A 24,764-nucleotide genomic window follows, 5' to 3' on the forward strand; every position below is an offset into this window, starting at 1 on the left:
ACAAACTGAAGAGGAAGGTGTTCCAAGTTCACAGGCTACTGCAGCATCGCAGCCAGAGAAAGAAAAGAGAATACAGCAACCCCCATTTGGCAGGAGGGAGTTGGACATTCTTGTCCCACAAGCCATAGACCACATTAATTTTGGCAATAAGAACATGGGCGCAGGGACCAAGGAGCATATCTGGAGAGACATCACCGACGCAGTGAATGAGGTTGCCCCAATTGTCCGCACACCCTAAGAAGTAAGGAGACGGTAAGTACATACTGAATAACACTCAAAAACACTATTGTGTACATTTACTAAGATGGAAGTATCTTTTTTGATGTGATGTGGCCTATAGCAACCAACACTATTACAAATATAACCTTGTAGAAGGTGCTAAATAAATTAGCAGTTTAATGTTTGTTTGCAATATGCAAAAAACTATCATGAAGTAAAATTACATCTTACATTATTTACTGCTATGTATGTGTACAAGTAGAAGATGACCAAAGTAATGTAGGGTATGATATTTCTGATTGTTTGATGTATACAATTGCAACAATAACTATAAAAAAATAATAATTTTACAATGTCTACAATGTAATAATGAAATGCTTTCTTGTGTAATTTATTTTTCCAACATGTGTAGTTCGGTTGACTTCAAGTGCCGTCTGAAGAACAAGATGTCTGCGCGGTGGAGATCTGCGAGGATGACAGGGGGAGGGCGAATCCCTGAGAGTCTTGAATACACGGCCTTGGAGGAGCAAGCCTTGGTCTGTGTGATGGATGAGGAGGTGGCAGGTGTGTCTGATATGGACACAGACATGCCTGCCCTTGAATCTCCACATGCCTTGCCAGGTACATTTAGATAATGATTGGATATTAAAAAAAAAAAACACAATTTTTTTTTTTTTTACATTTTGTCATTTTAAGGCTCGGGAAGGTGCTAACGATGACAGCTCCAGTGTGGGGCCAGAAAGCCCACTATCCCGCCAATACACTGAGGCATCCCCCCAACCCAGTCTCCAGGAGCTTCTGGTTCAAGTGCAACAACAAAGCAGAGACAACATCTACTTTCAAGAACAGATGCTCCTGGAGGTCCGTGAGCTATCCTCCATTATGCGGCAAGGCATGTGTGGGATCTCCTCAGTTGGCAAAGCCATGCGTGGCATATCCGCCACCATTGGCCAAGGCATGCAGACCATCGCAGCCCTCCTTGGCCAGACTCTCAGGGAGGCTTCAACAACTGCCCCATCCCCTGGAACAAGATCTCACTGGGCAGGCCCCTCACAGATCCATGCGGAAGAACCACCCCTTCAGCCGGCCAAAAAAAGAACTAGACAGTGATTTCACTCCAGATGCATATCTCTTGGTTCCAGCGCATATGTTTTTGGTGACATAAGTGAATTGTGTCAGTGGCTTGCAGGACAAGAATGAACAACACCCTCCTGCCAAATGTGGTTTGACGTTTTGTCTTCCCTTTCCCTGCCTGCAATGCAGTAGCCTGAGAACTTGAGACATCTTCCTCTTCAGTTTGTGGGCCTGATTGTTGTGTCTGGGTACTGGGACCAGTTTATTCTCCTGTTTGCCTCACATATTCCTCAGCCAGGGTACTGAGACCAGCTTCTTGTTGTGTTTGTTGCAGAGCAGTGACTTGCGGTGGGGTGAGGCAGGTGAGGCAGAGCCTTTCCTGTCGTTTGTGCCAGAGTTTTGACTGTATAAAGTATATGAAAAATACAATGAATATGTTTGAAATATCTTCTTTGCATTAATCTAATAATTGTTTTAGCCAAAACTCAGGAGTAAAAAGTCTATGGCAGGTGAGGCAGTGCCTCACCTGGCTAACTTTTCCGCACATCTCTGATCAAAACTCACCAAATTTCGAGGAGTTTATACTGCTGCACCTGTGTATAATGCCCAGATGTATGTTTTGGCTCATATATTGCATGTAAATCTGGCTCTGGCGCTAGCCAATGCCTCCTGAGCTATTTAGCTCACCGTACGTCCCTGTTGCAGAGATAGGGGGAAATTGACTACCGAGTACTGTAATCCTCTTTTCTGCACAGCCAGGTGCTTGTTGCTGTGCCATTTGGCATTTTCTTTCTTTTGGTTGACTCTGTGTTTGTACTATGGGGGTAATTCCAAGTTGATCGCAGCAGGATTTTTTTTTAGCAATTGGGCAAAACCATGTGCACTGCAGGGGAGGCAGATATAACATGTGCAGAAAGAGTTAGATTTGGGTGAGTTATTTTGTTTCTGTGCAGGGTACATAATGGCTGCTTTATTTTTACACTGCAAATTAGATTGCAGATTGAACACACCACACCCAAATCTAACTCTCTCTGCACATGTTATATCTGCCTCCCCTGCAGTGCACATGGTTTTGCCCAATTGCTAAAAAAAAATCCTGCTGCCATCAACTTGGAATTACCCCCTATGTTTTTGTATTTTTTGTGTTTTTGTGTCAACAAATAGTGTTTGTTTGATTGTGATGCATGTTAATGGCTGATTTTGTTTAACAAGCATAATGCTATGTTTTTTATTTTGTTTTGAAAAAAAAACCCCCACCATACTATTAATGTAGTACCTGAAGCATCATTACTGAACATCATATGTAAACGTGCAGTATGGTGGTAATGTTTTAACATGAGTAACACAACAAATGTATTCCTCCAGAAAACATGGCATGTATGTGGGTGAGATCAATACAGTATGTGTATTTTGAAAGCAAAATACTGCATGATAGACACAGTGGCGTAACTAGAAATTTTTCTCCCCCAAGCCAAAAAATCCTTCGGCGCCCCCCCCCCCCCATACACCCCGTAATTGCCTGCGGCGCGCGCTGGCAAAAAGGGTGTGTGGCTTTGTCGAAATGGGCGTGGCTTTGCGTGGAGGGCGTGGCATTGCAGGAAAAGACTACCTTATACCCCAGTTTTGCAACCTGCACGCCCAGACGTTGGCCACCACAGGAAAGAACAATAATCCTGATTCATGCCCCTTACATTATTTGTCATTTTTCCTCCTTATAGTAATGCCCAGTATACATTATTCCACATACTGCAATGGCCCTTAGACATTATTCCACACACAATCAGTGATCGCGCTGAGCCAAAAAAAAAGTGGGTCCCAGGGACCCTTCACTTTTAAAAATTGGGGTCCTACCGGTCTTTTTCTGGGTCCCATCGGAATGAAGGTTCTTATTAATTTTAATCTTGTTTGGACACTACAAAAGTGTTGCAAGATGGGGGGGATGGGGTGACAATGCTGCTGGGCTGTGTAGCATGCAGGACACCCTGCACCAGAGCTGTAACTAGACATTTTGGTGCCCTTAGGCAGAAAGTGAATTGGTGTTAGACCACTTAGACCACAAAGAACAGGTAGTGCGCGCCGTAGGCGCGCTGCAAAATGTTAGGGGCGTGGCTTCATAGGGAAGGGGCGTGGCCACATAATAGTGTCAATTCACATTACACCACACAGTAGTGGCGCTTATACACATTGCACCAGGTAGAACCTCCTATGCACACTGATCCAGGTAGATCACGTCATACACTTTGCTCCAGGTACAGCACGTCATACACTTTGCACCAGGTACAGCACGTCATACACTTTGCACCAGGTACAGCACGTCATACACTTTGCACCAGGTAGAGCACGTTATCATACACATTGCCGCTAGGTAGAGCACGTTATCATACACAGTGCGCCAGGTAGAACACGTTATACACACTGCGCCAGGTAGAGCACGTTATCATACACATTGCGCCAGGTAGAGCATGTTATCATACACATTGCCGCTAGGTAGAGCAAGTTATCATACACATTGCATCAGGTAGAGCATGTTATCATACACATTGCCGCTAGGTAGAGCAAGTTATCATACACATTGCCGCTAGGTAGAGCAAGTTATCATACACATTGCGTCAGGTAGAACACGTTATTATACACATTGCGCCAGGTAGAGCACGTTATTATACACAATGCGCCTGATAGAGCACGTTATCAGCCACATTGCGCCAGGTAGAACACGTTATTATACACAATGCGCCTGGTAGAGCACATTATCATACACATTGCGCCAGGTAGAACACGTTATTATACACAATGCGCCTGGTAGAGCACGTTATAATACACATTGCACTAGGTAGAGCACGTTATCATACACATTGCGCCAGGTAGAACACGTTATCATACACATTGCGCCAGGTAGAACACGTTATCATACACATTGCGCCAGGTAGAGCACGTTATCATACACATTGCGCCAGGTAGAACACGTTATTATACACAATGCGCCTGGTAGAGCACGTTATAATACACATTGCACTAGGTAGAACACGTTATTATACACAATGCGCCTGGTAGAGCACGTTATTATACACATTGCACTAGGTAGAGCACGTTATCATACACATTGCGCCTGGTAGAGCACGTTATTATACACATTGCACCAGGTAGAGCACGTTATCATACACATTGCGCCAGGTAGAACACGTTATCATACACATTGCGCCAGGTAGAACACGTTATCATACACATTGCGCCAGGTAGAATACGTTATCATACACATTGCGCCAGGTAGAGCACGTTATCATACACATTGCGCCAGGTAGAACACGTTATTATACACATTGCGCCAGGTAGAACACGTTATTATACACATTGCGCCAGGTAGAACACGTTATTATACACAATGCGCCTGGTAGAGCACTGAGGCACATTGCAGTAACCACTCACTTATCACCTCCAGTTGCACGAAGGGGCCGTTTGACACAAGTGGTTCCGCCCCCAGCAGCAACTCACTGACACTCACCATTTTTTCTGACAGCACAGTGCAGTGAGTGCACTGGCACAAGTAGCCAGCCTGCGCCTGTAGTAGCCGCAGCCTGGAGGAGCTCTATGTGAAATCGCAAGCAGAGGCTGTTCTCTGGCAAGAAGGAGCTTGTCCAATCGCTTCCCCTGACGGGCTGGCCACTGCTAAATATACCGATAATCAGTTCCAACTGTGTCAAAGTAGTGGAGCCCCAGGTGCAATGGGAAAGTCAGTGTCACTGCACAGTTGTACTGATATACTGGTATATTTAGCAGTGGCCAGCCCGTCAGGGGAAGCGATCGGAGGAGCTCCTTCTTGCCAGCCTCTGCTTGCGATTTCACAGATAGCTCCTTCATGCTGCGGCGCCGGCTGGCTACTTGTGCCAGTGCACTCACTGCACTGTGCTGTCAGAAAAATGGTGTCAGTGAGGCCCTGACACTCTGAGCGGCCTCACATTGCACACACGGAGCTTGCAGCCCCCGGACATCCCGCATCTGCACCAGCTACTCCAGTTGAAGCGGGGCGATGCAGCACTGTCTACTGCTTACCTACAGCGGGAGCTGCGCAGCCCGGACGGCTCCTGCTGGAAGGTAGTTGTCGGGTCTCGGTGGGGCGTTGAGCGGGTCCCGGGTAGGGGGGTGGCGGCGGGCAGATCCGGAGCTGTATTCCCAGTCGCAGAGGAGGGTGCTGGCGGCAGAGCGGCAGTGGAGCTGGATGAGCGGGGCCAGTCTGTCAGCCCTGCAGCACAGATTCATGTGCTGGCGGGGAGCAGGATTCAAAGCGGGAGATGCTGCAGGCTGTGATTGGATGGAGACTACAGGAGGTGATTGGCCGAGGAAACAGCCAGTCACCTCCTGCATTCCGCTGACAGGCTTAACACATGCAAACACATATTCAGATGAGCGCGTCCTGTGGGACCCGCTCATCTTCTAAATGTGAGTCCCGGGCGGCTGTTTCTGGGTAAAATACGCGCCATGGCGCGTTTTTGCGATCACTGACAATAATGCACATGACACAATATGCACACACCGTAATGCCCCCTACACATTATGCCACACACCGTAATGCCCCCGACACATTATGCCACACACCGTAATGCCCCCGACACATTATGCCACACACCGTAATGCCTGTGACACATTATGACAGGAATCGCAAAACCAGTTATACATTATGCTACACACTGCAATGCCCCTGATACATTATAGCACACACAATGTCTGTGACACAGTATGACACACACCACAATGATCCTGAGACATTATACCACATACCACAATGCCCGTGATATAGTATACAACACACCGTAATGCCTGATACATTATGACACACACCGCAATGTCCGTGATACATTATGCCACACACCGTAATGCCCATTACACATTAAGTTCTACAGTAAGGCTTCCAATTACTTTTAAATTACCTCCTCGTTGCCAGGGGTTTCATGCTCTTGGTTCCAAGCACGGTGCCAGGGGTTTTCATGCTCAGGGTGTCATGCTCGTTGCCAGGGGTTTCATGCACTGGGTGTCCTGCTCGTTGCTAGGGGGTAGTGCTTGTTGCTAGGGCCGTGCTCCCAGTGCCACATATGCTCCCAGTGCCAGATATTCCCCCACAGTGCCAGGTATATGCACCCAGTGCCAGATATTCCCCCACAGTGCCAGGTATATGCACCCAGTGCCAGATATTCCCCCACAGTGCCAGGTATTTGCCCCCCCCCCCCCCAGTGCCAGATATTCCCCCACAGTGCCTGCTTCCCCCCCAGTGCCAGATATTCCCCCCCAGTGCCAGGTATATGCCCCCAGTGCCAGATATCCCCCCCCCTCCAGTGCCAGGTATATGCCCCCAGTGCCAGGTATATGACCCCCCAGTGCCAGATATTCCCCCCCCCCAGTGCCAGGTATATGCCCCCAGTGCCAGATATTCCCCCACAGTGCCAGGCATATGCCCCCAGTGCCAGATATTCCCTCCCAGTGCCTGCTTCCCCCCCCAGTGCCAGGTACATGCCCCCCCAGTCACAGGTATATGCCCCCAGTGCCGGGTATATGCCCCCCCAGTGCCAGGTATATTCCCCCAGTGCCAGGTATATGCCCCCCCAGTGCCAGGTATATGCCCCCAGTGCCAGGTATATGCCCCCCCAGTGCCAGATATTCTCCCAGTGCCAGATATTCCCCCCCAGTGCCAGGTATATGCCCCCAGTGCCAGGTACATGCCCCCCCAGTGCCAGTTATATGCCCCCAGTGCCAGGTATATGCCCCCAGTGCCAGATATTCCCCCCCAGTGCCTGCTTCCCCCCCAGTGCCAGGTATATGCCCCCAGTGCCGGGTATATGCCCCCCCAGTGCCAGGTATATGCCCCCAGTGCCGGGTATATGCCCCCCCAGTGCCGGGTATATGCCCCCAGTGCCAGGTACATGCCCCCAGTGCCAGATATTCCCCCCTAGTGCCTGCTTCCCCCCCAGTGCCAGGTATATGCCTCCAGTGCCGGGTATATGACCCCCGAGTGCCAGGTATATGCCCCCCAGTGCCGGGTATATGCCCCCAGTGCCAGGTACATGCCCCCAGTGCCGGGTATATGCCCCCCCAGTGCCAGGTATATGCCCCCAGTGCTAGGTATATGCCCCCAGTGCCAGGTACATGCCCTCAGTGCCAGGTATATGCCCCCCCAGTGCCAGGTATATGCCCCAGTGCCTGCTCCTCCGGCCCCCCCCCTATGTGTTGGAGGGACACGAGCGCATCGCGCGTCTCTCCTGTGTCCCTCCTGGCTCTCCCCCAGCTGTCTAGTAAAGGAAGTGCCGTTCGTGAGCCAATCAGAGCTCACGAACGGCACTTGCTTCCTTAGACCGGCCGGGGGAGAGCCAGGAGGGACACAGGAGAGACGCGCGATGCGCTCGTGTCCCTCCAACACATGGGGGGGGGGGAGAGCCGGGGGAGCAGGCACCGCAGCAAGGAGGGAGAGGAGATCGCAGATTGACATGCTCGTCCGCATGTCAATCTGTTCTAAATCAGTGGCGCCCCCGCAGCCCCTCGCCCCCAAGCCACCGCGAGGACTGCGGGGGCAGTAGTTACGCCACTGGATAGACAGCTAAAAGCAATATGTACACAAGAAAGAGGGCCTTTAAAATCAGTGATACAAATCAAGTGTTGGGAGTGAAAACATAGCATGTATGTGGGTGAGATGAATACTTTATGTGTATTTTGTTAGCACAATGCAGCTTGATAGACAGCTAAAAGCAATGTTTACAAAAGAAAGAGGGCCTTTAAAATGAGTTCATGTGTTGTGTTTAATGTGTACAATTGTTTAACAAATGACACGTAGTACATGCATAGTTGCCTACCCTCCCTCATTCTGCAGGAGACTCCCTGAAATAGTAGCAATCTCCCTCACTCCCTGACTGGTCCCTCAATCTCCCTGAAAAAAAAAAGAACTCATAGATACATACATTTAAATGGTATCATCAGTGCCATTTCCCTATATTGGTTATAAGACACAATGATCCGGGTATAGTACTGGTGACCGGCGGTCTCCTGACCGCCGGTCACCTTACCGACGCCGGGATCCCGGCAGCATACCGACGCCGGGATCCCGGCGGGGAGCAAGCCCCTTGCGGGCTCGCTGCGCTCGCCACGCTGCGGGCTCGGTGGCGACCTGCGGTCACCACGGGTTCTATTCCCACTCTATGGGTGTCGTGGACACCCACGAGTGGAAATAGTCCCTGTTGGTCGGCATGCCGACCATCGGGATAGTGAGCCGTCGGGCTCACGGAGGAGGTCATGTGACTGTCGGTCAGCTGACCGGCGGTCACATGAATACCACCCCAATGATCCCTATGGCTACATGTGTTTTAAAGGTTTCTTGTAGCAACTTACAGTATATGGAACCTCTTGTAAAGCACAATACACAAACAAATCCTGCAAAATATAAGAGTCTATTCTTTAACAAGTAGATCTTACTAACTTTGGGGCTCATTTACTTTTAGATATAAGTCATTTTTATTACACGCCTCTCAGATGTAGCAGTACACGCCCGCACTGATAGGTGTTACTTTCACATCTCCCTGAAATGCTTTTTCAAAAGTAGGTAAGTATGAGTACATGTGCAGTACACATGTAATAGTTGTTAACAAACATGTGTAAATTGTGTGTTGCACATATCCAGCGAGTGAGAGGCTACATACCATTTCACAGAGATCTAGAGATGTAATGAGCTGTTGAGGCATTTGCATTGCAAATAGGTGTGTGTGATAGGCAATTATTTGCTGGGAGACCGCTGGCAGGACACCTGTGCTGAGCGTTCGCAAGCTGTGCTCAGCCATGGACTTACTCGGCATCTGCGAACGCTCAGTGTACACTGCCAGCGATTTGCTTTGCAGCCATGCAAAAACCACGCATGCAGCCCGTAGCACACTCCCCCGCTACACACCCACCTTCACGCCCCTTTTCGCTGGCCTGCGAAGCCTTGCCCCCGCACCGCTTTCACCACGCCTCTCTATCGTTGCCTGTCTGCGTTAACAAATTTCATGTGTATGTCTGCACATTTGTCGCACGGCGAGGCTGGCATATGTGCACTCGTGACTTTGTGTGTGCGCATTGGGCTAAATTCTGCGGCTTGCGATGCGATTTGTAGCAGTGATCAACTCTGAATTACCCCCATAGCTAATACTGCAAGCACACATAGTCAATATCGCGTAGTCCATATCACATAGTCAAAATCGAAGACAGCCAAAATCTCACCGTGCGTATGCACCATTACTGTAATCTCTGTTTAATATATATTTATTCATTGTTATCATGAGTTTTTCACTTCTGCTTTCCACTGTGGGGTGCGTGCAGGTTCTGTGTGAGTGATCAACTTTTCATGCATTTTGCTGTGTAACATATTCATAGCCGTCTGTTATGCAGCTAGCCATGCACTGTGGATGCACTATATGGAGTGTGATGTGGGGCATATCCAGAGGCAGAGCTCTGGGAGGCAACGGAGTCATCTGCCGCCGAGCTCCTGCTCTGAAGGGGGCACCTCTCCTTCCATTCTGTGACACCAGTGAATTAAGTTAATTGATAGCTGCCGCTATCTTTTCAGTGGCCGACTTCCTCACTGGTCCCTGCACCTTACAAATCACACCCTCTTTATTATACACATTTTACAAGTGTCACACCCAGGATTAGAAACCACAACCTATTACACTGGAGCAGACACCTTACTGATGAAGCTGTTTGCACCTGTATAAGAAATATGAGAATTTTAACTATATGAAGAGACTTCTCTGACAATTACACGTAACTTCATATAGTTAGCATTCTCATGCTTCCTCTACAGGAGCAAATAGCTCCATCAGTAAAGTGTCTGCTGTTACACACACACACACACACACACACACACACACACACACACACACACACACACACACACACACACACTTAGCTTCATATAGGAAATAGGGGGGCACCAATATTTATCTTGCCTCCGGGCAACTGGGACGAACTTACGCACCTGGGCATATCTGAATGTGGACTGTATCCTGCACAGATGCAGCGTGTCAAGTTTGTTATTAGCCGCCATCATATGTTGTTTGTTTTATTGTTTTACATTTGTAAATATGTATTGTGGTATATGTGTTTTTTTTTTCATTATTATTATTATTTTTTATTATTATTTATTTTTGGGGGTTCTATTGATAAAACATTTATTTAATATATATTGTTAAAACATCTCATACTCTTCCGGATCTTGCGGGAGACGCACGATTTTTCGGGTAATTCCCTGCAGCCCCAGAAGAGTGGGCACCACTCCTGCATTCCGACCACTTCCTAGTGAAGTGCGCAGAATGGGAAGATTAATAAAGGGAATCCTGGGGTAATCGAGGAGGGGGCGGGAACTACTGACACGTTTGTATGAAAATGCATCATTTTGGTCCCGCACCTGTGCAAATGTAAACCAGTTGTGGTAATTTTCCAACTTAGGGGGTGGGGCTTATTAATCCAGCCCTATCGCCGTCCACCAGCATCTCCTCTCTGGGTTTCTTCCCAGTCAAATAGGCAAGTATGAAACATCTGATTGTTTTGGCTGCTATATAATGAACTTTGTATTACATAGGGAGAAAATGTTCTATTCCTAGTAACAAATTTCATCTCAACACCAGGACAAGTGCTCAGCGTGTGTCCCGAGGTAAGACAGCACTTTTTTTTGTTATTATTATTATTAAAGTCAAACTTAGCGGAGGGCTCAGCAAAGGATGGAGATCTCCAATCGATCATGTTTATTTTAGATAAATATAAATAAATCATACTTAAATGTACATATTCATATATGTAGTTTTTTTTTTTTTACTCTGTTATGAAAATAATAGATCAAGGGGGAGCTGTAGATGTAGCATATCTAAACTTTAGTAAGGCATTTGACACTGTCCCACATCGCAGACTGCTAAATAAACTTGAAAGCCTGGAGGTGGATTATAAAACAGTTAAATGGATAAGAACCTGGTTGCAGGATAGGAAACAATCAGTTGTAGTAAATGGAGTGCAATCTGTGGAGGGAAATGTTACCAGTGGAGTACCCCAGGGATCTGTACTTGGACCATTTCTCTTTAATATCTTTGTTGGTGACATTGCAAACGGTATTGAAGGGAAAGTATGCCTTTTTGCAGATGATGCAAAGATTTGCAACAGGGTAGACACTCCGGGAGGGGTAAAACAAATGATTGATGACCTAGGTAGGCTTGAGAAATGGTAAAGAATGTGGCAACTACAGTTTAATGCTAAAAAATGCTGTATTGTAAAAATGCTATAATGGCAACTACTGAGGAGGAAAGGGATTTAGGAGTCACTATTTCAAGTGACTTAAAGGCAGGAAAGCAATGCAACAAAGCAATGAGAAAGGCAAGTCAAATGCTTGGTTATATAGCGAGAGGAATCAGTAGCAGGAAAAAAGAAGTAAAACTGCCACTGTATAGGTCATTGGTACGGCCTCATCTGGAATACTGTGTCCAGTTCTGGAGACCATATCTCCAGTAGGATATAAATACATTAGAGAGTGTACAAAGAAGGGCAACTAAAATGGTGCATGGCCTACATCACAAAACTTACCTGGAAAGGCTAAAAGATCTTAACATGTATAGTTTGGAGGAGAGAAGTGAAAGGGGGGACATGATAGAAACTTTTAAATATACCAAGGGTTTTAACAAAGTTCAGGAGGGAAACATTCTTCAAAAGAAGAGGAGTATTGGAACTCGAGGACATACAGTACACTGAAACTGGAGGGAGGCAGGTTCAGGGGAAATTTAAGGAAAAATTACTTCACAGAAAGAGTAGTGGACAAGTGGCATAGCCTCCCATCAGAGGCGGTAGAGGCTAAGACTGTAGAGCAATTTAAACATGCTTGGGATAGGCATATGAATATCCTTACATAGAATTAAGGTTCAAAAAGGGTTGAGATTACCTAAAGGATAAAAAAAAAAAAGGGGGAGACTAGATGGGCCAAGTGGTTCTTATCTGCCGTCAAATTCTATGTTTCTATGTTACCTAAGTTGTTTTTCTCATACGTCCTAGAGGATGCTGGGGATGACATCAAGACCATGGGGTATAGACGGGATCCGCAGGAGACATGGGCACTCTAAAGAATTTTCATTGGGTGTGAACTGGCTCCTCCCTCTATGCCCCTCCTCCAGACCTCAGTTTTAGAAATGTGCCCAGGTCGACTGGATGCACTCTGAGGAGCTCTACTGAGTTTCTCAGAGTTTCATGGCTCTGCTTCTGGCTGACAGGACACCATTAGCTCCTGAAGGGAACTGAACGCTAGCCGTGTCTAGATGCTCACTCCCACAGCACGCCGTCACCCCCCTCACAGAGCCAGAAGTCAGAAGACAGGTGAGCATGAGAAGAATGATCTTCAATCAAGTAGGTGACGGCTGAGGTCCGGCGCGGCTGGCGGGAGCGCAGCGCGCCATTGCTGCCCACACACACAGGCACTGCAGGGTGCAGGGCGCGGGGGGGGGAGGCGCCCTGGGCAGCAAAGAAAATACCTCAAACTGGCTAAAAGGTGGCATAAGATGCTGCTGGCACAGCCCTACGCCCGCCAGTATAAATAATAAGTCAATATACTGAGTGTAAGGATGCGCCATTGTGGGGGTGAAGCTTCTTCCTCAGGCAGCCAGCACACTACTCAGCGCCATTTTCTCTCTCTCCTCAGGCTGCAGAGAACACGCTGGTCCTTTCCTCCACTTCTGACAAGTACAGGGTGCTATAAAGGGAGTCACAAAGCGATTGTGGTGCATTTGATAGTGTATATTACTATTTAAAAGCGCTTTTGGGCTGTGGACATACTGTGTTCACAGGCAATACTGGCGCTGGGTTTGTGAACTGGCTGCTCCTATTCTGTATCCCTCCGACAGATTTTACTGTGGGTCTGTCCCCAAAATAAGTCCCAGTGTGTCTGTGAGTGTGGTGTACACGTGTGAGGCATGTCTGAGGCAGGGAGTTCCACCCCGGAGGAAGCCATTTTAGGTACACAGAGTTGTAATGTGGTGGCGCTACCGGCACACCAAGAGCCTGCATGGGTGAAAGAGCTACGTGACAGTATGCATCTGATTAACCGTAGATTTGATAAGTCTGAATCTAAGGCTGCATGCTGGAGAAAATCTGTGGAAGATGTGATTTTTCAGGATGCTGTTATTCCTTATGCGGACGGCCCCTCTGGGTCACATGAGAGACCATTTACAAATGTTGTAAACACTGATACCGACACTGATTCTGATTCTTGTGTCGACGATAGTGCATCCAGAGAGATAGATCATAAATTGGCAAAAAGTATACAATATATGATTGTGGCTATAAGGGACGTGTTGGAGGTTACAGAAAGCACTCCTGTACCTCAGGAGAAAGCTTATTTATGTAAGGAAAAGAAATCCAAAGTCACGTTCCCTCCTTCACAGGAACTAAATGCTCTGTTTGAAGGGATGTGGGTGAATCCTGATAAAAAATTTCGTATTCCCAAAAGGATTCACATACAGTAGCTTATCCTTTCCCGGTTAAAGACAGGAAAAAATGGGAGTCACCCCCTGTGTTAGACAGTGACCTTTCCAGGTTGACAAAGAAGGTAATTCTCCCTGCTCCTGGCACGGCTTCTCTTAAAGAGCCGGCAGACTGCAAAATGGAAACGACATTGAAATCCATTTATATTACCAATGGTACACTGCTCAGGCCCACTATTGCCTGCGCATGTGTGAGTCGCGCTATTGAAAAATGGTCAGAAAGCGTGTCATCATATTCCAAAAGAAACATGGAGACTCTCCCATATAAAGGTGAGGCCTTATTTGGCGATGGCCTGGATGCGTTAGCCTCGGCGGCTACCGCATGTAAGTCAACATTTTTGCCCTCTGCGCCTGCACCGGCAAAAAAGACCTATCACCTGCAAATGCAGTCCTTTCGGCCCAATAAATACAAAAGGACGAGAGGTTCCCCCCTCTTTGCAGGTAGGGGAAGGGGAAGGGGAAAGAAGCCCACACCGGCTCCAGGTTCCCAAGAGCAAAAGTCTACCCCTAATTCTGCCAAATCCCCAGCATGACGCTGGAACTCCCTTGCGGGAGGCTGCTCGGGTGGGGGCACGTCTCAAACTTTTCAGCCAGGATTGGATTCTGTCTGGCCTGGACCCCTGGGTGTTGCAAATAGTATCCCAGGGATACAAACTAGAGTTTCAAGACGTTCCCCCATGCCGATTTTTAAAATCGACCATGCCAGCTTCTCCGCCAGAGAGAGAAGCAGTAACAGCGGCAATCCAAAAATTATGTCAAGACCAGGTCATAGTCCTGGTACCGTTGTCACAACAAGGGCGGAGTTTTTATTCAAGCCTCTTTGTTGTTCCGAAGCCGGACGGCTCGGTCAGACCGATCCTAAATCTAAAAGGTCTGAATTTCTTCCTGAAAAGGTTCAAGTTCAAGATGGAATCACTTCGGGCGGTGATTGCCAGTCTGGAGGAGGGGGACTACTTGGTGTCGGTGGACATAAAGGATGCTTACCTGCATGTTCCCATTATCCTCCTCACCAGGCTTATCTGAGATTCGCGATTCAGGATTGCCATTACCAATTCCAGACGTTACCTTTCGGTCTCTCCACGGCGCCGAGGGTATTTACCAAGGTGATGGCGGAGATGATGGTCCTCCTTCGTCGGAAAGGAGTCAATATAATCCCTTATCTGGACGAACTCCTGATAAAGGCGAGATCCAGGGAGCAGTTATTACAAAACATATCCCTCTCCCTGTCAATACTCCAACAACACGGGTGGATCATAAATTACCCAAAGTCACAGTTGGAACCGACGACAAGGTTGTCTTTCCTCGGGATGATTCTGGACACAGAAGTTCAGAGAGTATTTCTTCTGCTGGAAAAGGCTCTGGAAATCCAGAAAATGGTAAAACAGATATTGAAACCATCAAGTGTGTCGATCCATCAGTGCATTCAGTTGTTGGGGAAGATGGTGGCGGCCTACGAGGCCATACAGTTTGGCAGGTTCCATGCCAGAGTATTCCAGTGGGACCTGTTGGACAAGTGGTCGGGGTCACACCTACACATGCACAGAAAGATAATCCTGTCGTCAAAAACCAGGATTTCGCTCCTGTGGTGGTTGCACAGCTCTCACCTGCTAGAGGGACGCAGGTTTGGGATTCAGGACTGGGTCCTAGTAACCCACGAGGCTGGGGAGCAGTCTCTCAGGGAGAAAACTTCAAGGGATGTTGGTCACAACAGGAAGCCTGCCTTCACATAAACGTTCTGGAGCTAAGAGCCATTTACAACAGCCTTCAACAAGCGGTACATCTTCTTCAAGACCGTCCCGTGCAGATCCAGGCGGACAATGTAACAGCAGTCGCATACATAAACAGGCAGGGCGGAACGAACAGCAGAGCAGCAATGGCAGAGGCGACAAAAATCCTCCGCTGGGCAGAAAAACATCTACAAGCTGTGTCGCCAATATTCATTCCGGGAGTAGACAACTGGGAAGCAGACTTCCTCAGCAGACACGATCTCCATCCAGGAGAGTGGGGAATCCACCAAGAAGTCTTCGCAGAGGTGACAAGTCATTGGGGAGTTCCTCAAATAGACATGATGACGTTGTTATGAGCCACGGCTGTGGCTCATTCCTGTTTTGCAGTTTTGTTCTTGTTAGGGTCTCCTGCCCTGTGCTGCCACGTCGTCATGGCAACCGGGAGACAAGTGCTAGTGGAGTAACCTGAGCGCAGCTGATACTCCGGTTCGGGTCTTTTGCTGTGCAGTGGTTATAGGCTCTGTGCACGGCAGGGGATCCGGTGCTGGTTTTTGTGCTCACAGTCTGTGAGGTCTGAGTGGGGCGTGGACAGCACCTGCTTTATAAGGCCTCTTTTCAGAGTAAGCAGATGCTGCTGAATCTTTGTTGGTTAGTCAGTTCATGAAAGTTAGCCAGTACTGTGTAGCTTGGTATTTGTTTGTTGCTTACTGCAAATAGGCCTGGGGATTTGGTATTACACTCTGCCAATCCAGACCTAGCAGTAAGACTGGAGTCAGTCGTTTAGCTTGCTGGGGTTCTGTTACTACTCTGTGAACTTAGCAAGTTTGCGGCTGTATTCTAAGACTTGCCTGCCTAATCCTGTCTCACTGTGCTAGGTGTCAGGGGTCAGTTTAGTGGCAGTAAGCTAAAACCTGTGCACTGCAAGTGAGAAATAGGATTGTGGAGACTCTCCTTGTGTCTATCATTCCATCTCTGACTAAGGAGTTTACTGCCACACCCGTTGGTAACCCTTTAGGGTTTTGCTGTTGCCCTTAGCAACAGCATTTCGGGTTCTCTACGTATTAAAACACAACATCTTGCTTTTTCTATCTGAGCAGTTCTAATACAAGGGAGATACCCAGTTCCTTAGCCTCTGGGCTTCTCTGTTCACTTTGTGTGTATTTTGTTACCCTATCACCTTCTGTGTACGCTATGTCATATTCCCCAGTTTGTCTGTGAGTCCATTTGTTTTGCATAACAGTTCAAACACCAGTACATTCCTGCAGACACTGGAGTGCATAACAGTTCTGACACCAGTACTTTCCTGCAGGCACTGGTGTGCATAACAGTTCTGTATTTCATGTTATACTTCTGTTTATGTTCCCCGTGGGTGTCATGGGGTGCTCGGAGCTCACCCTTAAGGAGGGGATACTGTTATGAACCACAGGTAGTGGTTCATTCCTATTTTATGTTTATAAAGTTGTCTTGCATGCCAGGATTTCCTGTTGCTCTGTTTTAGAATACTCTTGTCTGCTGCCGCTGGTGAGTCTGTGTAATTGCAGCTTGTTCCCATGTGTTCAGCCTCACCTGGCTGCTAATTGCATCTGGTCAGTTTGGAATCATGCAACAGGGCAGCTGGATGGGATTATTAATTAGGCCTCTCTGTTATATGCTGGCTGTTTGCAATTCACAGATGCTGGTGATATTTCTGGGTTTTCAGTCTGCTTGAGTTCTGAGCTTGGTTCCTGCTAGTTCCTGAGCTTCCTGTGTCGATTCCTGTGTCAGTCCCTGTGTCGATTCCTATGTCTGATCCCGTGTCCTGCCGTGAGGCGTTCCTGTCCTGAGGTCCAGTACCTTTGCCTGTGCAAGTTTCTGGCTTCTTGGTGTCCACCGGTCTGTCATTTGGGATTCTGCCTGTCCTCCAGTTCTGAGAGTCTGTGTCAGCAGCATTGGGAGTTCCTGTCCGTTTGCCAGTATTCGTACCGGTTCTGTGAGTAGCGGCACGGCCGCGTCCGTCGGCCTAGGCCGCTGTATTCCCTTATTATTTCTGTCACTGGTGTTTTGCAGAGGGTTCTGCTTAGGCTGTCACCGCCGGTACACAAAAGTATTGTGTCGGCGTGTGGTCAGCATTTCCTTTGTTGTTCTTTTCCTTTGGCGGCAAGCCGCACATACTTTGGTTTTAGGTTTGTTAGTAGCCCCTGGCCTTGTTGTTTAGTCAGAGGGCCCCTTGTTGTCACCCTGTCTCGGTTCACTCTTTGTCTCTCATTAAGACCTGAGGGGGCATCGAAGTTGGGCAGACGTAATCCGCCCTTCAAACGCGGCTGCCATGGGCTCAAGCAACCATAGTCTCGCAAGAGTGTACTGACAGCATGGGTGAGACAACGGAGATAGGGCGCCAGGGGCTATTCCCTTTCCATTCCCCTTTCCCAGCATTACGTCCTGGTGCTCTGGACTCGCTTCATAACATCTCCCTTGTTCTGAGCACCAGGAACCTAACATTATCACCAGCCATACCACAAAAAAGAAATAAAACTTTTTTTTCTTTTTTGGCCCAGTCCAGTGTCTAGTCTAGAATCCAGTCCTGTCTAGATTTCAGTGTGTTAGAATCCAGTCCGGTGTTAGAATCCAGTCTTGTCTAGAATTCAGTGTGCAGAATCCAGTCCGGTGTTTAGAATCCAGTCCGGTGTTTAGAATCCAGTCCGGTGTTTAGAATCCAGTCCGGTGTTTAAAAAAAAAAAAGTCTTGTTTTGTTTAGCAAAATTTAGTCTTGCCTTGTCTTGTCTAGTTTTAAATCCTCCTATGTCTACTATGCAAGCCCTGCAGGCATCTCTCGCAGCTCTGAACTCTGTATTCAGTGCTTTGAGACCAGAGCGACTAGAAGTTTTGCAGCAATCCCTAAAGCAACTGCAAAACCTTCTGACTAAAATCTTGCTCATTTTGCCAGAAGTCGTTGAGAGTACATCTATCTCTAAAGAGACTCTTGTTCACAGTATGGTGACAAGAGAATCCTCTGGTTTAATTGAAGAGAAAAGGTTTAAAAGTTTTCTGCGGCCCAGGCTCTCAGAAGAGGAGCGTCTGCGTCGCAGAAACTTAAACTTATGCCTATATTGTGGGGGTTTAGGCCATTATCTGCAGACCTGTGAGTTGCGCAAGCCAAAGTGTGGTGACGAGTCTTGCCCTCTGGCCAAGTTGAGTCATGATACAAGACCTACTCCTGTCTCTACTGTGGCAGAGGTACTTGTCACACAACCCACACAAAAAGGCTCTCTGTCCTATAATTGGGGTCCTTGGGCAAGGGAGCCCCATTATAGATTCAGGAATCAAAAGAGAATGTTTCTCTCCTCTCTTGAGGTTCCTGTGGAAGCGGAGTTGCAAGTCCCTGGAGTGGTGCCCGATGCCCAGGTTCCTGGAGTGGTGCCCGATGCCCAGGGTCCTGGAGTGGTGCCCGTAGCCCAGGGTCCTGGAGTGGTGCCCGATGCCCAGGGTCCTGGAGTGGTGCCCGATGCCCAGAGTGCTGGAGCGGTGCCCGATGCCCAGAGTGCTGGAGCGGTGCCCGATGCCCAGAGTGCTGGAGCGGTGCCCGATGCCCAGAGTGCTGGAGCGGTGCCCGATGCCCAGAGTGCTGGAGCGGTGCCCGATGCCCAGAGTGCTGGAGCGGTACCCGATGCCCAGAGTGCTGGAGCGGTACCCGATGCCCTAGCTTATAGAGGGACATCAAATATTATAGTTCAGGTGTCCATACCGGAAGGGGTCTCAGAAGCTGTTACCCCAGGTAGGGACTTGAAAAGCGCAACCCTAGAAAGGGTCTCTAAAACCATAGTTCTTGAGGGGAACTTGAGAAGCAAAACCCCAGAAGGGATCTTTGAAGTAATATCCCCAAGTGGGGTCTCGAGAGACGCAGCCCCAAAAAAGGGTCTAGAAGTCGCTTCCCCAGGAAAGAACGTAAGAAGCATAGCATTAGTGGAGGATCTGAACGTTATTGCTTCAGCAGAAGTCATAGTCCCGGGAGAACTTTCGATAATTATCGACTCAGAGAGGGAGGCCGATGGCCCGATCCCAGTCAGGGAGGCCAACGGCCCGGTCCCAGTAAAAGAATCCGAGGTGCTGGCCCCAGCGGGGTTCTCGGAGGCCACTGCCCCAGCGGGGTTCTCGGAGGCCACTGCCCCAGCGGGGTTCTCGGAGGCCACTGCTCCAGCGGGGTTCTCGGAGGCCACTGCCCCAGCGGGGTTCTCGGAGGCCACTGCCCCGGGTGGGGTTCAGAAAGTCACTGCCCCGGGTGGGGTTCAGAAAGTCACTGCCCCGGGTGGGGTTCAGAAAGTCACTGCCCCGGGTGGGGTTCAGAAAGTCTCAGCCCCTTGTGGGGTTCAGAGAGTCTCAGCCTCGAGTAAGGTCAATAGTGACCAGGTCCTAGCAAAGCACTCCAGTCAGTCTGATGAGAAGGAAACAGATCCTGACTCTGATATCTCAACATCCATAACCTTTGATGGGGACTTCGCCCAATTTCTGGCGCTTTTCAAACACTATTACACTATTATGTTGTCTAGACCATTTCTGGGCATCACTTCAGAAAACCTTGGGCTCTATCTGATTTATTCTTTTAGAGGAGAGCCTTCTGAGTGGGCGACCAGTCTAATGAAAGCTGAAGATCCCATTCTTCAGGATCCCCTAGCATTCTGTGATGCAATTGTTAAAAGATACGGTTCCAAAGAAATTGGTTCAGGTTCGTCTAAGTCACCCGTCTTGTCTGCTGAGAGTCCACCAAATACTGTAAACTCGGCACAAGAGTCCCAGCCCGTTGTTTTGACTGCAGGATGTGCTTTTTTTGACTTCTTCTTCTAATAATAGTACTTTACCAGAAAGTTCAGCTCCCAAGGGTAAGAGACCTGTCTCTGATTTGAACGCAGCCTTGCTGGGTGGTACCATCAGTTCAGACAATGTTTGGGGAATTACCTTGGTCAGACCTAAAGAGCTTTGTAAAAAGAAGAAGAAGAAAAAGAAGTAATTTTTGACTCTTGCCTTGATAAAAAAAAAAGGGATTTTTTTTTCCCCCTTGTCTTGTGTCCAGTGGCCACCATCAAGGGGAGGGCACTGTTACAAGTTGTTGCTACAACTTGTTTTTTGTTTTCTTGTCTGTTAGACCAGTGTGTCAGGTTTTTTTTTTTTGTATCCCTTGTTCTGGATAGTCTGAATTTTGGGGTCTTTTGACCCCTCCTCAAGGGGGGCGGGGGGGTAATGTTATGAGCCACGGCTGTGGCTCATTCCTGTTTTGCAGTTTTGTTCTGTATTTCATGTTATACTTCTGTTTATGTTCCCCGTGGGTGTCATGGGGTGCTCGGAGCTCACCCTTAAGGAGGGGATACTGTTATGAACCACAGGTAGTGGTTCATTCCTATTTTATGTTTATAAAGTTGTCTTGCATGCCAGGATTTCCTGTTGCTCTGTTTTAGAATACTCTTGTCTGCTGCCGCTGGTGAGTCTGTGTAATTGCAGCTTGTTCCCATATGTTCAGCCTCACCTGGCTGCTAATTGCATCTGGTCAGTTTGGAATCATGCAACAGGGCAGCTGGATGGGATTATTAATTAGGCCTCTCTGTTATATGCTGGCTGTTTGCAATTCACAGATGCTGGTGATATTTCTGGGTTTTCAGTCTGCTTGAGTTCTGAGCTTGGTTCCTGCTAGTTCCTGAGCTTCCTGTGTCGATTCCTGTGTCAGTCCCTGTGTCGATTCCTATGTCTGATCCCGTGTCCTGCCGTGAGGCGTTCCTGTCCTGAGGTCCAGTACCTTTGCCTGTGCAAGTTTCTGGCTTCTTGGTGTCCACCGGTCTGTCGTTTGGGATTCTGCCTGTCCTCCAGTTCTGAGAGTCTGTGTCAGCAGCATTGGGAGTTCCTGTCCGTTTGCCAGTATTCGTACCGGTTCCGTGAGTAGCGGCACGGCCGCGTCCGTCGGCCTAGGCCGCTGTATTCCCTTATTATTTCTGTCACTGGTGTTTTGCAGAGGGTTCTGCTTATGCTGTCACCGCCGGTACACAAAAGTATTGTGTCGGCGTGTGGTCAGCATTTCCTTTGTTGTTCTTTTCCTTTGGCGGCAAGCCGCACATACTTTGGTTTTAGGTTTGTTAGTAGCCCCTGGCCTTGTTGTTTAGTCAGAGGGCCCCTTGTTATCACCCTGTCTCGGTTCACTCTTTGTCTCTCATTAAGACCTGAGGGGGCATCGAAGTTGGGCAGACGTAATCCGCCCTTCAAACGCGGCTGCCATGGGCTCAAGCAACCATAGTCTCGCAAGAGTGTACTGACAGCACGGGTGAGACAACGGAGATAGGGTGCCAGGGGCTATTCCCTTTCCATTCCCCTTTCCCAGCATTACGTCCTGGTGCTCTGGACTCGCTTCATAACATCTCCCTTGTTCTGAGCACCAGGAACCTAACAGACGTCTCGTCTTAACAAGAAGCTTCAGAGATACTGTTCCAGGTCGAGAGACCCTGAAGCAGTAGCAGTGGATGCACCGTGACCCAGTGGGTGTTTCCGTCAGTGTATGTTTTCCCTCCACTTCCGCTGATCCCAAAAGTACTCAGGATCATAAGAAAGACAAGGGTTCGAGCAATCTTCATTGCCCCAGGCTGGCCAAGAAGGGCTTGGTACCCAGATCTTCAGCAGTTACTCATAGGAGATCCTCGGCTTCTTCCTCCTCTGGAGGACCTGCTGCAGCAGGGGCCGTGTGTGTACCAAGATTTACCGCGGCTACGTTTGACGGCATGGCTGTTGAGCGCCGTATCCTAGCCAGGAAGGGTATTCCTAAGGAGGTCATTCCCACCCTTATTCAGGCCAGAAAGGGAGTAACGTGAAAACATTACCACCGTATTTGGAGAAAATATGTGTCTTGGTGTGAATCCAAGAAAGCTCCTACGGAAGAGTTTCACTTAGGACGTTTTCTCAATTTTTTGCAGGATGGTGTGGAGACGGGCCTACGATTGGGATCAAGGTCCAGATTTCGGCCTTGTTAGTGTTCTTCCAAAAACAATTGTCTCTCTTCCAGAGGTTCAGACCTTCGTGAAAGGGGTTCTGCACATCCAGCCTCCATTCGTGCCTCCAGTGGCACCATGGGACCTTAACGTGGTATTGCAGTTCCTTCAATCGGATTGGTTTGAGCCTCTACAAAAGATAGAGTTGAAGTTTCTCACTTGGGAAGTGGTGATGCTTTTGGCATTGGCATCCGCAAGGCTGGTGTCTGAATTGGGGTCCTTGTCTCACAAGAGCCCTTACCTGATTTTCCATGAAGATAGGGCAGAGTTGCGAACTCGCCAACATTTTCTTCCAAAGGTGGTTTCTGCTTTTCACATAAACCAACCTATTGAGGTGCCAGTAGTTACTGACACATTCACTGATTCAAAGTCTCTAGATGTGGTTAGAGCTTTGAAAATGTATGTTGCTAGAACAGCTCGTATACGGAAAACAGAGGCTCTGTTTGTCCTGTATGATCACAACAAGATTGGCTGTCCTGCTTCCAAGCAGAATATTGCACGTTGGATTAGAAATACGATTCAGCAAGCTCATACTACGGCTGGATTGCCGTTACCAACGTCGGCAAAGGCCCACTCCACTAGGAAGGTGGGCTCATCCTGGGCGGCTGCCCGGCGGTCTCGGCATTACAACTTTGCCGAGCAGCTACTTGGTCAGGGTCAAACACATTTGCTAAGTTCTACAAGTTTGACACCTTGGCCGATGAGGACCTAAAGTTTGGTCAATCGGTGCTGCAGGGTCATCCGCACTCTCCCGCCCATACTGGAGCTTTGGTATAGACCCCATGGTCTTGATGTCGTCCCCAGCATCCTCTAGGATGTATGAGAAAATAGGATTTTGATAACCTACTGGTAAATCCTTTTCTCCTAGTCCGTAGAGGATGCTGGGCGCCCGTCCTAGTGCGTACTTTACCTGCAGTTTTGTTATTACAGTTACACAAGTTGTGTTATCTTGGTTTCAGCACGTTGCTGCAATTAGTTCATGCCTGTTGGCGTGTGTTATGTTGAATGCCATGTGTGCGGCATGGCTGAGGGTGTGAGTTGATAGATATCTCACCACTAGTTAAGTAATTCCTTTCCTCGAATTGTCAGTCTCCCTGGGCACAGTTCCTACAACTGAGGTCTGGAGGAGGGGCATAGAGGGAGGAGCCAGTTCACACCCAATGAAAAGTCTTTAGAGTGCCCATGTCTCCTGCGGATCCCGTCTGTACCCCATGGTCTTGATGTCGTCCCCAGCATCCTCTACGGACTAGGAGAAAAGGATTTACCGGTAGGTTATCAAAATCCTATTTTTTCTTGCCACCAATAAGGCAACCAGGTTAACCAAGATCAATGTCATACATTCTGAAAATGTTACTCTTTATTACTCACGCAACATGGACACTATTACTAAACACAATCATTGTGGGCGGCAGCATTGGTTTTACTACCCTTAATAATATTTATCACTAATAGTAAACTCAATGTGATCTGGGCGTGATATTAGCACTCAGAATTGCATTGCAGTATGTGATTACACTAGGAAAATGTATTACGGAGCAACTGCAGGGAAAGGGGATCCGAAATGTGACATGCTCCGAGTGGAAACGGGACTCCTGTGCATGTGCGGTCCCACTGACCCTGTATGTGCGATGGCCATTTAAAAACCCTTGCTGCCTAATTACGCCCATAAGCTACTATGGGCTAATTCCATCTTCAGATGGAGGTAGCTGTGGGGGCCAGTCTCTGGAATCCTTTGCATTCCGGAGCGTGGTAAATCTGGCAGCATCACATCCTCCATAGAAACCTATGGTGGCTGCAGTCAGGGATGGAGGGATTGCAGCAGGTATCAGAGAAATTGCTGCGATCCTTCAGTCATACGTTTGTGTGATACAAATTATTTGCAGTTACTACTCGAAAAATGGCTGTTTGCAGGGAATCAGCGGAAAATATTCAGTGATAAATGGGCCCCTGAGGCCTTAATTTTACAAACAGTTTCTAGTCATTAAATGGACCATATCATAAATAACAGATAAACTAACATAATAAACTAACATATAAATAAAACCCAGTTCTTGTACAACATATATAATAATCACCATAAAACTATTGCAATGATCTAAATCAATTTAAGATAACGTTGACGTCACATAAAGAATTACGCCTTTTATGAGTGACGATATCCGCAAAAAAAAAAAAAAATCCAGTCAGTTTATTTAGACAGTTATCCCCTCAGAAAGTACTCATTC

General features: G+C 48.0%; 1 protein-coding gene across 1 annotated transcript in view; it reads left to right on the forward strand.

Moving 5' to 3' along the window:
- P2RX6 (purinergic receptor P2X 6) overlaps window positions 1–24,764 on the forward strand; it is a 125,901-nt gene that overhangs the window by 29,357 nt on the left and 71,780 nt on the right. The window contains exon 3 of the mRNA XM_063964288.1: window positions 10,883–10,954. Coding sequence (XP_063820358.1) covers window positions 10,883–10,954 — 72 coding nt within the window. The remainder of the gene's footprint in view (window positions 1–10,882; window positions 10,955–24,764) is intronic.

The sequence above is a fragment of the Pseudophryne corroboree genome, chromosome 1, assembly GCF_028390025.1.
Source record: "Pseudophryne corroboree isolate aPseCor3 chromosome 1, aPseCor3.hap2, whole genome shotgun sequence".
Taxonomy (NCBI): domain Eukaryota; kingdom Metazoa; phylum Chordata; class Amphibia; order Anura; family Myobatrachidae; genus Pseudophryne; species Pseudophryne corroboree.